Raw genomic sequence first — 13,959 nt, forward strand, 5'->3', positions numbered from 1 at the left:
CTAGCCTCTTCCTTCTTTTGCTCTCCTTATTTACTTAGTTAATGGGCCAGTATAGCTTGTACTACATTGTTATTTAAAGGAACAAATGTAAATTGCAATTTTCCATACTCTCTGATTAATTGTCAAGTTGGTCATTTTTTGATTAAAAGAACATGAAATGGTTATTTCATTGCAAAACATTCAAGTTAGAATTCATAGAGAGGTCCATTTACATGCAACAATTTATGTATACAAGGAAAAAGTATATATGTAAGGTGAAAGGGAAGTATTTATTTCTGAGCCTTTTATTTTCATACTTGAAATCTGTTGATGTGTGACTAGGATTCATTCTGTCCATGGCTCTCTTTTCTGCCAACAATTAAAAATACATTTAAAAGCAATTAAAAGTCTCATTAAGAAAAGTATAACTCTAACTCTAACCCTAACCTTTATCCAGCAAACTTCCTTTCTGGAGATGAACCAGCATATTCAAACTATCACTATCATATTATCTTCATCATCAATTATGCACATCTTATTAATAGAGCATGACTAATGACATATATTTCTTTTTTTATTACTTACCTGAGCTTTCAGAATGCTGGTGACCCAGTCCCATAGCTCAGATTGCCCTGGGCATGTTAAATACCTACAGAATAAACATTGACAATTACTGCCAGCTGTGGTGATCTTTGTCTCATTAACTTATCTAATTCAACAAATAGTATAGGATTCACCAGAGCAGTTTAAAAAGTTTGAGGTTTTCCAGAGAAAGAACTCAATAATGGAACTCATGAGAAGTGCCTAGCATTTTCTAAAAGCAGCCAAGAAAATAACTATTGTTGCTGATCTTTATGAACTCATGAATAGTATTCCAATTTTTTTCCCTGAACTTGTAGTTAAAAGTTTCTTTTATTAAAGGCTAAAGGAAATGTACCCTTCAAAGCTCTCAAACTTCTTGATCCAAAGGTTTCTAATAGATTGAAACTAGTTAACAAGCTATTTTCTTAAGTGATTAGAAGGAAGTTATGTGAATGTAGTGTCCTTTCAAAGTTGCAATTGTTGTTTGAACAAGATGGCTTTTCCTTGCCTCCAAATCCACTAAAGCCTATTTTGCAGTCTGGAGCATTTCTACAATATTATGTAGGAAAGGTGATGCCTACAGAATAGTCGGATAAGAGACAGCATAGTTCACAATTGGATAGTGGGTGGGGCAGGAAGCTCAGAAGGGCCCCTTTCTAATTTCTTGGCTGTAAAGATGATGGCGAGAAATTGTAGTTTCAGACTTGCAAGATTCTATTCATGTAGCTTTACAATAAATTGGAATTAGCTTATCTGATTGTATTTCTTATCTAGTCTACCTGATAAGGCTGACATCAATTTTGCACATCTCCTTTATAGCTTGAAAAACTAGGGATGGTTCCTTCTGAGCCTTTTGCCCTGCCCACCATCCAGCTGCAGACTATGCTATCTCTTAACTGACTATGACCTAAGTAGCATCTCTTTGCCCCCCTCTCCCAAGGTCCTTCCCACATACCATTTCCCAACTTGTGGGAAATTAAAACTTTGATTTTAGAAAATTATGGACAGACTAAGGGGCCAGATAAATTTGAAATAAGATTTTGGAATTTTGAAGGATCTTTTAAGAAGGAACAAAGAAAAATGAAAAATAAAATAAAATTGTACAAATACTTATTTGAACAAACTAAAGATTAAGATTATTAGAAATAAAAATAAGGAATATAAATCTGATTTATTTGACCAAGTTTAAAACAAATATGTCATTATTTCTGCTAATTTTTAGAATAGAATAGAATTCTTTATTGGTCAAATGTAACTGAACACGCAAGGAATTTTTCTTTGGGGTATAAGCTCACAATGTGCATATAATCAATACGTAATAGGTTGTAGATCATAAAAAATAATTACAATTATTAATCATAAGTTGTAAACAATTGATAAATTATAAGAAACCAATAGGAGATGATAGTAGGCAAGATGAGAAATGAGATAGTATTCTGTGAATTAACTGTTCTGCAGAGTGAGGTACAGGAGAAAAACTATCTTTGTGTCTAGTTGTTTAGGCATGCAATGCTCTATAGTAGTCTCCTGTGGGGAGAAGTTGAAATAGATCATGTCCAGGATGTGAGGGGTCAGGATGTGAGCTCTCTTTCTGGTTCGTGCAGTTTATAGGTTCTCAATGGAAGGTTGCAATTGTTTTTTTTTCTGCAGTCCTAACTTTCTGTTGAAACCTGTGTCTGTCCTGTTTCATTGCTGTGCCAAACTAGACAGTTATTGAGATACAAATGAAGCACTCAATAATTCCTCTGTAGAACTATATCAGCAGATCCTTGGCAATCTGAACTTTCTGAGTTGATGCAGGAAGAACATTCTTTGTTGTGCCTGTTTAATGATGATTCTAATATTAGGTGACTATTTCAAGTCCTTGGGGATAACAGAGCTGAGAAACTTGAAGGTCTCTACAGTTGATGCTGTTTTGCCTAATATTGTAAGAGAAGGTAGAATAGGAAAGTATCTTCTAAAATCTACTATCATCTCTAAATTTTTAAGAGTTTCAGCTCTAGATTGTTCTACCATTCCTCTGAAAATAAGACCCGGTTTTATATTTTTGGGGGCTCCAAAGCATCATTTTTGGGATTGTCTTTTTTTCACATACAAAAGGTGGTAAGCGCAGCGATCGACAGGAGTAGGAATGCTGCTATTGCCAGGCTGGCCCTCTCTGTCCCACCATCTGCTTACCCAAGGCCAAATGGGCTAAAGTCTCAGCCCTGGCCTCCCCCAACCCTACCATCTGGCACTGCTGCTGCTGGAACACTGGAGATCAGGCCTTGCTCAGGCTGCTGCTATGAGGCAGAAGGCCATGCAGCACATCAGGATTGCCCGCTCCTTTCCCATGCCACTGCCTGCTGCCAGTGCCAGCATTGCCTGCCTCCATTAATTCAGGTGTCAATCCATCCCACCATTTCTCGGCTTCCCTGCAGCCATGACAGGGCAGAAGCTTGCATGACACATTGGGATTGCCCCCACCCATGCCTCTCCCCAGTTGCTTGGCATGCTGTTCTTGCTGCTGCTGTCTTCCCAGAGGCTCTTCACCCTCCTGGCCATGCTGCTCTCATCTGCCCTACTGGGCCACTCCTGCCTGATGTGGAGTGAATTGGCCCAGATCTATGACTTTCAGAGTATCTTCCCTCACTGCCAGCCTGCCAAGAGGCAGTTCCACTGCCACCTGTCTCTCCTCATCTTCTGACAGCAGCACTGGTCCGCCAGATGGTCTGGGCTGGGCAGACATCGAGACAATGGCAGCAGAGCAGCCACGGGTGACTTAGAGGCCAAATGTGGCATGGGCAGCATGGCTCCATTGGCAACCACTGGCATAGAGGCCCTGGCAGGCCAGTGGTAAGGGGAGGTACTCATAGAGTAGATCTGGGCCAATTCACCTCATGCCAGGCAGGAACAGCCCAGCAGGGCACCCAAAAGCAGCACAGCCAGAAAGGTGAAGAGCTCCCACAAGGCCAGCAGCAGCATGTGCAGCATGTGCAGCATGTGCAGCATGTGCAGCATGTGCATCAGCCAGGAAAAGGTGGGGGAAGGTGATTCTAATTCACTACACAGCCCCATTATGGCTGCAGGCAAGTGGAGAGATGGTGGACTGGATTGACACCCAGTTTAATGGAGGCAATGATTCTGATGTTTAGCAGCACCGGCAGCAGGCAGAGGCATGGAGGGACAGGCAATCCCAAATAGCAGCAGCCTAAGCATGATCCAAGCTCTAGGCCTGGTGAAGCACAAACCACACATTCACTGCCTCCTATGGTGGTCACATTCAGCCCCACTGCAGGGCTGCTGATGAACTTCACTATGGCTTATTTTTGGGGTAGAGCTTATATCAGGCACACACTTAAAAATCAAGCTAGGGCTTATTTTTGGGATAAGTCTTATTTTGGGGAAAACATGGTAGCTGCACTATAGGGCCAGTTAATCTACTTATCATCAATATGCGGACTTGTTGTCATCTCATATGAAATAAATGACTGTTTTCTCATCTGCAAACTTCAATATTTTAACAGAGGGATCCTTTGGGATGCAGTCATTGGTATATATAGAGAAAATAATGGAGAGAATACACGGCCCTAGGAGGCTCCTGTGCTAATTGAACAGGTATTTGATGTGATTTTCTTTAGCTTTACCTGCTGCTTCCTATTCATTAAAAGGCTTATAATCCATCTACAAGTGTGGTCAGGAACAGATAACTAAGTCAGTTTAGAGTGGAGGGTTTCAGGAATGGTGGTGTTGAGCTGAAGTCTATAAAAAGGACCCTAACATAATTCTTTGGGGATTCAAGATGTTGTAAGATGTAGTACAGTGCCATATTGACAGCATCATCTGCTGATCTATTTGCACTGTAGGTAAATTGCAAGGGGTCTACAGCAGATCTCTGATGGCTTTCAGGAGAGCCAACAGTAACCTTTTTAAGGTTTTCATAACTATGGATATAAAAGCATTTGAAACAAGAAGGGACATAGCACATTTCCAGTTATTTATTTAAAATGCGGGTGAAGATGGGGTCCATTTTATCAAACTTTCAAGCAAGAGGGAATTACCCTGTCTGGTCCTGGTGCTTTTTCATCTTTTTGTCTGTGAAACAGACATTGCATATCTTTTTCTCTGATAACCAGAGATAGGGAGTCCAGAGAGATGTAGGAGCAGTTATCGGTGTGTCTGAGATGGAGAGGGTAGCAACAGTTGACAGAGGTCTCTGTTGTATCGGTCGATCGATCACAAAGAGACGCGAGGCAGTGACTGGTTTAAAGCTCTTTTTATTTCAAGTTGAATCTGGCCACCGGCTGAGTATGTGGCGGCTTATATTGAACTGGTGCCGGGCGCCGCAGCCAATGACAGCTGTTCGAATCACCCGCGATCGGCTTGGCCACTCGCGGTTGCTTCCTAATGGCCAATCAGTGCCGCGCACTCAACCAATCCGGTTGCAGTGCGTTTAACCAATCCGAAGTGCAGGTTTCCAAGAATGCAAATGTACATACAGAACACCCCTCCCCTCTTGGTTCGGTCCTATGTGACGTAGTCCCGTAAGTAGGTGGGGCTCCGTACTTGCCTATTGGACCTGTGCAGGTTAGTTGTCTCTTGGACGCCGGCCAGTTCGGTCGGGGTCTGTGTCGCTCTCCGCCTCGTCAATGAAACCGCCTGGAAGGGTGAGTCGGGCCTCTCGCCGCAGCTCCCTCCTGGTCTACCCGGGCTGGTCGAGCTGCTGGCTTTGCTGCTCCCGCTTGGGCTTCCCGGGCTGGTTGAGCTGGCTTGGCTGCTTCTTCCAGGCGAGGCTTCGAGCGGGTCGTTTCCTGATGCTTCGGTTGGTGAGTATTCCTGGTTTCTTTTTTGATGGGGTTGTCTGTTTTGTTCTTCGGGGTTTTCCCTCCCCTCTTGGTTGGGGTTTTGGTGTTCCCCCTCTGCTCCTGGTTCTCTGTTTCTGTGTGCTTGCGTGTCGGTTGTATTTCCCGTGGTGGTTCTCGATCTTAGCTGATCGATGTGTCGTTTCCATGCTCGCCTGTCGTTCGTTAGTAACCGGTACGAGCGGGGACCCGTTACCTGGGTTATCGTTGCCGGTATCCAGAGTGGGTCCCCTGTGAAGTTCTTCGCGTATACTGCGTCTCCTGGTGTGAACGTCCGGTGCTTGCTGGAGGAGTTGGAGGGTTTTTCTGGGTTGTATGTGGGGTGCAGCCGGTCGAGTGGTGATCGTAGCCTTGGAGTAGCCTCTCCATTAGACTTTGGAAACCCCCCGGGGCTATACTGACTCCGAACTGGAGCCTCTTGCAGCGGAACGCCCCACAGTGGGTGACTATGGTTTGCACCTCTGCGGTGCCAGGTCGAGTTTGGTGAAAAACTTGCCTCCCCCCAGTGCGTGCAGAAGGTGCTGTACCACTGGGACGGGGTAAGCGCTTTGTTGCAGTGCACGGTTGAGGGTGGCCTTATAGTCACCACAAATTCTCACTGACCCATCTGGTTTTACCGGGGTGACTATAGGGTTCTCCCACCTGGCATGGTCCGTTGGCTCGAGTACTCCTTGTTCGATGAGCTTATTTAGTTGCTTGTCTATCTTGGGCCTGAGTGCAAAGGGTACTCACCGGGGTTTGAGGCAGATTGGGGTGATGCTAGGGTCTAGGTTGAAGGTTATCGGGGCCCCTTGGTACTTGCCTAGGCTGCCGTCGAAGACCTCTTGGAAGTCGCTTGCGAGTTGCTCCTCCCAGTCCATCTCAGCGATGTGGTTGGTGCCCGTCACCTCTATTCCTAGTGGCGCAAACCATTGTAGTCCCAAGAGGCTAGGGCGGTCCTTCTCTGTGATGGTTAAGGGGAGTATCTCGGTGCGCCCCTTGAATGTGATTTTAAAATGTCCGATTCCTACCACGGGGATGCGGTTCCCCTGGTAGTCCTTGAGGATGAGTTTCTGGCTCTCCAGTTCGTGCCGATGTATGGTTGGCACCAAGCGCTTGATTTCCCGCCATGCGACCATGGACAGGTAGGATCCGGAATCCACCTCCATTTTGCATGGGCGGTCTTCAATGCCCACCTCCACGTGGACCTTCCGGCCATCCCAGTTTGAAGAATGGCCGATAACGACTGTCTGGTGGGTTTCTTCTCATTGTTGGGCCTCGTTGAAATGCCTGTTCCTTCCTTCCCGGCTCCATTGGCTCTCGGTGTTTCAGTCTCGGTTCCTCGGGGGGGTGTTGTCTCGTCTTCGTGGGCTGAATGTGGTTCCATTTAAAATGGCACACTTTGGTGATGTGGCCCCGTTTGTCGCAGTGCTGGCATATTGCGTCAAGGAACCGGCATTCCGACCATGGGTGATCGCCGCCGCACCCGGAGCATTGGAACCTCGACTTATGGCTTCACCGCTCGCGCCGGTCTCGTTCCGTCTGGAGCTGGTGGATGTCTTCCTCGTCGTCCTCGGAGTCGGTGGGGGAGTCAAGATCGCCATGATGTGTGGAGGTGGTTGCTCGGCAGCTGGTCTTGGTCTGCCTCTCGGGGGTCAGGGTCATCTCGGTTGTTGCGGGGCGATCCATGGTGCTCGTTTGCTGCATGCAGGCCGCCGATTTCCTGGTTGCCTCCGCTGCTGTTGCCTCGGTGAGGGCGACAGTGAGGTTTATGTCGCCTCTTGCCATGAGCTGGCTTTGTGAGATGGGGTCTTTGAGGCCGAGGATGATACGGTCCCACAGGGCTTCGTCGAGATCGGTGAACCCACACAGGCCCCCGAGGTCCCGTAGATCAGCTGTGAAGTCGCTGATGCTCTCGCCCTCCTTCTGATCCCGCCGGTAGAAGTCGTGCCGGCAGATGAGGGTGGGCACAGCGGGCGCATAGTGGCTTCGCAGTAGGGGTTTGAGGTCGGCCCAGTCCATCGCTTTTACATCGAGGGGTTTGGCGAGGGCCTTCGCCATCTTGAACACTACGGGCCTGCAGTGGGTCAGGAATACGGCCCTTTTCTTCTGCCCATTTGTGTCTTTTAAGTTGCTGCTTTCTAAGAACATGAGGAATCTATCGATGTAGGATTCCTAGTCCTCGGCAGCTTGGTTGAAGAGTGCAGGCAGCACGGTGCTGCTGGCCATGTTGCTGGTCGCTGTTCCGTGTACCACATGCGATGTGGGTCTTGCTTCAGAATCCCACCTTCGTCACCAGGGTTGTATTGGTCGATCGATCACAAAGAGACGCGAGGCAGTGACTGGTTTAAAGCTCTTTTTATTTCAAGTTGAATCTGGCCGCCGGCTGAGTATGCGGCGGCTTATATTGAACCAGTGCCGGGCGCCGCAGCCAATGACAGCCGTTCGAATCACCCACGATCGGCTTGGCCAATCGCAGTTGCTTCGTAATGGCCAATCAGTGCCGCGCACTCGACCAATCCGGTTGCAGTGCGTTTAGCCAATCCGAAGTGCAGGTTTCCAAGAATGCAAATGTACATACAGAACAGTCTCCTCTCAAACCTACAGTAGAAAACATTCAGGTAATCTGCCAGTTACTGATTCTCTTCCACAAGGGAGGGAGGTCTGCTGTGGCCAATGTTATTTTTCAGGCTTTTTCACACATTTGCTACTTTATTTGTGGAGAGTTGATTCTTCGGCTTTTCAGAGTATCTTATATTTGGTGCCCTGCTCTCCTTTGCTAATGTTTCTCCTATTAAAATCTAATATGAGTCTGGAGATCTCTGTTCAACCCACAAGATTTGATCAATTAAAGTTTGCAATGCTTTGTTTATGTAACCTTGGGGAGGTATGTACAACCCAACTAGGATGAATGAAGAAAACTCTCAGGGGGAATAATAGGGTATGCAATTGATGAATAGTGTCTCTAAATCCACATCACAAAATTTCTTTAGTGTAGTGACATTTTTACACCATCAGTTGTTAATATAAGAGCAGATACCTCTACCCTTCTTTTTATGGAAAGTTTCTGCAATTCTGTCTGCTCTTTAAATCTGAAATCCTGGGCTTTGCAAGCAGGTATCCATAACTGAACCATCCAGCCATGTTTCAATGAAACAGAGGGCTGCTAAGTTGGAAAAGTCTGAGTTGTTCTTATTTAAAAGAAGCAGTTCATTTAACTTATTTATGAGTAAGTGAAGATTAGTTAAATGAAATCCTAAGTAGCATTAACAGAGGAATTGAATCAAAGTCATGTGAGGTACTACTACCACTCTATAAAGCCTTAGTAAGGTCACATCTAGAATACTGCATCCAGTTTTGGTCATCACATTATGAAAAAGATGTTGGGACTCTATAAAGAGTGCAGACTATAAAGAGTGCAACAAAGATGATTAGAGGACTGGAGGCTAAAACATATAAAAATGGTTGCAAGAAATTGGGCATGGCTAGTCTAGTGAAGAAGAATAACAGAGGTGACATGATAGCTGTGTTCCAATATTTGAGTGGTTGTCACAGAGAGGAGGGGGAACAGCCTATTTTCCAAAGCACCTGAAGGCCAGACAAGGAATAATGGATGGAAACTCATATCTTTATTGAACACTGACTATAAAATATATGCTTCAATAATGGCAGAGAGAGTAAAAACTGTTCAAGGGGAGATTCGATCTAGAAATATGGAGAAATTTTCTGACAGAACAATCAATCAGTGGAACAGTTTGCATTTGGAAGTTGTGAGTGCTTCATCACTGGAGACCTTCAAGAAAAGACTGGATAACCACTTGTCAAATACAGTAAGGGAAAGGGAGATTTTCCTTACCCCATGATTCCTGAGTCTCTGAAAAATGCCTCCTTGCTTGCCCCTCCTTTTTCTCTTGTTTCTCTTCTGCCTTTTTCTAACTGCCATGTCAAGAGAGATAATTACTATTCCCTCAGTCAGAATTTCCTCCGCATTTGAAAAGAAGAGAGGAATAAACCCAGAAAGCTGCTTGTTATTAAAAGTCCACTATCTGATAGTCAAAATCTTATCTCTTGAGTATGAAATTTGCAAGAGTCACAGAAAATAATAGAAAACATTAGCACCACTACTGGTAGATTTTTGATGAAGTCAGGATTGAAATAAATATGCTTTATGGATTTTTTTTATAGATAAAAGATGGGACATAGGAAGAAGCATCTGTTGTATTTTAAGAAAAGGTAATAATAAAAAAGATAACTTACTAAAACTGTTTATACATAAAGGTAGGAAATCACTTCTTCATATATTACTTTTTTATTATATTTTATTTTTCTTTCTTTTCTAATTATATTTTCCTTGTTTCTTTTCTGTACATCCTATCTTTTAAAATTTGTATGAGTTTTTATTGTTGTTTTTACAGCCACCCATCTCAACAAGTGACTCTAGGTGGCATACATCATAAAAACAATAAATACAAAATAAATATATGATCATATTTATATTATAAATTATAATCTTTAGTAATATTATTTTTTAAAAAGGAAGTCATGAATGATCATCATCCTGGAGATGTTGCCATTTTCCCACCTTTAGCTTATCAGAGAAACTATGTATTTAAACTTCTTTAAACTCTTCTACCACAAAATAATAAACTATATCTCTGGAAGTAGAAAATAGTATACCATCATTGTTTCCATGTCTTAAAGTTGAATATTTACTATTTATACTGCCTACATTTTAAAATTTCTAGGTTCTACTATATTACATGACCTAAAATGGACACCTAGCATAAAAAATGTCATCAAAAAAGCACAATAAAGAATGTTCTTTCTGTGCCAACTCAGAAAGTTCAAACTGCCCAAGGAGCTGCTGATACAGTTCTACAGAGGAATTATTGAGTCTGTCATCTGCACCTCTATAACTGTCTGGTTTGGTTCTACAACCTAACAGGACAGATACAGACTTCAGAGGATAATTAAGACTGCAAAAAAAACAATAACTACCAACCTGCCTTCAATCGAGGACCTGTATACTGCACAAGTCAAAAAGAGGGCTGTGAAAATATTTAGAGACCCCTCACATCCTGGACATAAACTGTTTCAACTCTTACCCTCAAATCAACACTCTGCACATCAGAACAATTAGACACAAGGACAGTTTTTTCCCCAAAAGCCATCACTCTGCTAAACAAATAATTTCCTCAGCACTGTTCAACTATTGCAAAGTCTGCACTACTATTACTGTTAATCTTCTCATCACTCCTTATCACCCATCCCCTCCCACTTTTGACTGTATGACTGTAACTTTGTTGCCTGTATTCTTATGATCTATATTGATTGTTTCCTAGCATGATTTAATTGCTTATTGTACCCTATGATTATCATTAAGTGTTGTACCTTATGATTCTTGATGAATGTATATTTTCTTTTATGTATACTGCAAGTATTTGCACCAAGACAAATTTCTTGTGTGTCCAATCACACTTGGCCAATAAAGAATTCAATTCAATTCAATACATATCCAGTGTAACCAGAAGCATTACCTCACCAAGGTTTTTCATCAATAATGGAAACAAACCTAAGCTATGTATTAAATTTTGAATGGAGACATTTGTAGATTGAAATGAAGCCGATCAAAATATGATAAGGACATTATCTATCATTGTATAAATGATATGAAACAATATTTGTTAATTCTACTGTCATTCCTTCCTCAACTTCTCTGTGCTTGAGATGAAAAAAGTACCAAGAAGAAAGAACAAACTGAATGGTAGAAATAATCATGGCTAGTGCTTGAGCAGGGAGTTGGACTAGAAGACCTCCAAAATCCCTTCCAATGCTGTTATTCCATATTCTTATAACAGACAGTCTTGGATATGCATTACATGATTCAAATCCCAAACTACCCAACCTCATAATTTTTTCTAGATAATATTGGGTTATAATGCACTATATTATAAGATGTATGTTTAATTTTAGGTGCAGAATTAAATAACTTTAGGTTTATATTCACTTCACTGATCATGTTTTTGTGAAAGATACTCACAATTGCTGTTTTTGAAGAATTAGAGTAAAGCCCCATCTGTAATAGTGAGAAATAGGGTATGATTAGAATTTAAACAAACTAATAAGCTGAAACTAAACACACCTGGGGCTATTCTATAGGCACTTCAATAAACAACTACATCCTCAAAACCTGTAGTCCCTAAGTTCTTGATAGAAGATTTTGTTGATAGTAATTTTCTGCTTTTCTTTCTTTTTTTTGTGTGTAAAAGTTAGAGCAATAAAAAGTACCCTGAGCCTTGCAGGTAATTAAGACAATTCACTCCTTAAAAATTCTCTCTGTCCCCAAATCAAGTTGATTTTTCCTGTTTGCACATACTTTAAGGTGCTTGACCATCATCTGTACCACATATAAGGCATAAAGGCAAAGGATGATTCTTGGGAACAGAAAATGTTCAAAGAAGCTAAGAATGTATCTTCACAGAGGAATGCAAAATCTTTCCACGTGTCTTGCCTTTTTGGGGGGCTATTGTTCCATTTCATGTATTAAATTTTGGCAAATATATATTAAGGCTTCTAGGAAGAACTGGAACTTACTATGTTCTGTGCATAAAACTATAGATAGTCCTATAGTTTGTTTAATGACTGTTGAAAGTTACAATGGCACTGAAAAAGTGAACGATGACCATTTTTCACACTTCAAACTATTGCAGCATCACCATAGTCATGTGATCAAAATTCAGACGCTTGGCAACTGACTCATATTTATGACAGTTGCAGTGTCCTGGGGTCATGTGATCCCCTTTCACAACCTTCTGACAAGCTAAGTCAATGGGGAAGCCAGATTCACTTAACAACATTACTAACTTAACAACTGCAATAATTCACTTAACAATTGTGGAAAGGTCATAAAACGGGACAAAATTCACTTAACAATAGAAATTTTGGGCTCAATTGTGATTGTAAGCCAAGGACTACCTGTATAAAGAATAACAATCAGTGTTTGGACAGTTTGGACATTTAGATATCTACCAAGCTGTAAATATTGCCTCTGATAGCCACTTGCCGTGAAGGTGGTTTCAGTTTTTTTCGGATCCCCAAGTAAACCTTCGCCATATCCAGTAGCCATTCTCGCTCTGGCTTGACACTCTAGAGATGTACAATAGAAAGACAGTCCTCAATTCACAGATATAAAGAAAGGGTTACAAAATAAATCAGGATTATTTTGTCCATCTTTATTTCACTATATCCAGACATTTGACTAACAATTACTATCAAAGCTTAATGCAGTGGAAATATTTTTTCTCTATACAAGTATACTTGAAATAGCTTTAGTCACTTGCATATGTAATCTATTTTACATATATAATGTAAATGTAATGCAAGGAGGTGGAGAGGGTTGGTAGTTTTAAATTTCTGGACATTTATATCTTGGAGGACCTCTCATGGACTATGAATGCTAACATGTTTGTGAAGAAGGCACAGAAGAGGCTGTACTTCCTGAGAATGCTCAGGAAGATAAATCTATCTCAGCATCTACTTCTGTCCTACTACCACAGCACCATTGAGAATGTCCTGACATACAGCATTCTTGTATGGTATGGGAGCAGCTTTGTAGCAGACAAAAAAGCTCTAACAGAGAATCATTAAAACTGCCCAGAATATCATCAGGCTCCAGCTACTAGCCCTAGATGACATCTTCGCATCTCGCTGTTTGAGGAAGTTGCACAACATTCTCAGAGACTCTTCCCATCCTGCTTACAATCTTTGTGAACTGTTGTCTTCTGGAAGAAGATACAGAACAATTAAAACTTGGACCACATGTTTTCTGAACAGTTTTTATCCCAGAGCTATAACTGCACTTAACAATGAACTTAAGGACCACCATCAGTGAGCTGTTGGACAGTATCACTTGGTCTGTTGTGTGGATGCTTGTGTGTTTTTAGGAGACAGGGAATTTTGGCATGTGTGTGTGTGTTTGGGGATTGTCATGTGTGTGTGTGCATGTTGAGTCTGGTCTCTGGGTGTTATGTGAATTTCTTTGTGTGCATACTGTGTATATAGGTACAATGACAATAAAGAATTCAAATTCAAATTATGCCAATTCAACAAAAACTCAAGACTACTTCCTGGGTTCTTGAGAAAAGCAACATTCAAATTAGGAACTTAACTTTTATATTTCCTTACTTTTATTTAAAATCCTCTTGTTCAATAACCTAAGACCTAAGAATCCTAATTCATAGGATTCATTTCCATAGGATGCCTCAGCCAAAAACTGTGCATTAAATTTGTAGTGCCATATAAAAAAAGAGATCCCAGACTATCTTGCACTATCTTGCAGCACTGTAGATAGGAGTTGCAACAGCCTGCCAATTAAGCCCCACACATATGTGGGTCTGAGTGAAACTGGCCTCCCCATTTATGAGTTATCTGATGAATACCAATACCAATGTCTTTTTGACCAATAGGGAGCAACTGGGATGACTTGGGATCAGGGGTGGGATGCAAATATTTTTACTACCAGTTCTGTGGGGGTGGCTAGATGGAAGTGGCTAGGTGGACATGGCCATGTGACTGGGTG

At 42.1% G+C, this 13,959-nt stretch overlaps 1 protein-coding gene across 1 annotated transcript in view; it reads right to left on the reverse strand.

The window, feature by feature from the left end:
• Positions 1-13,959, reverse strand: part of ARAP3 (ArfGAP with RhoGAP domain, ankyrin repeat and PH domain 3) — a 185,556-nt gene that overhangs the window by 35,769 nt on the left and 135,828 nt on the right. Inside the window, exons 29-31 of the mRNA XM_026718719.2 lie at positions 12,445-12,527; positions 11,422-11,457; positions 565-628 (exon numbers count right to left, since the gene is read on the reverse strand). Of these exons, the coding sequence (XP_026574504.2) occupies positions 565-628; positions 11,422-11,457; positions 12,445-12,527 (183 nt within the window). The remainder of the gene's footprint in view (positions 1-564; positions 629-11,421; positions 11,458-12,444; positions 12,528-13,959) is intronic.

Source organism: Pseudonaja textilis, chromosome 3, assembly GCF_049901715.1.
Source record: "Pseudonaja textilis isolate UNSWEBS1 chromosome 3, rPseTex1.2, whole genome shotgun sequence".
Taxonomy (NCBI): Eukaryota; Metazoa; Chordata; class Lepidosauria; order Squamata; family Elapidae; genus Pseudonaja; species Pseudonaja textilis.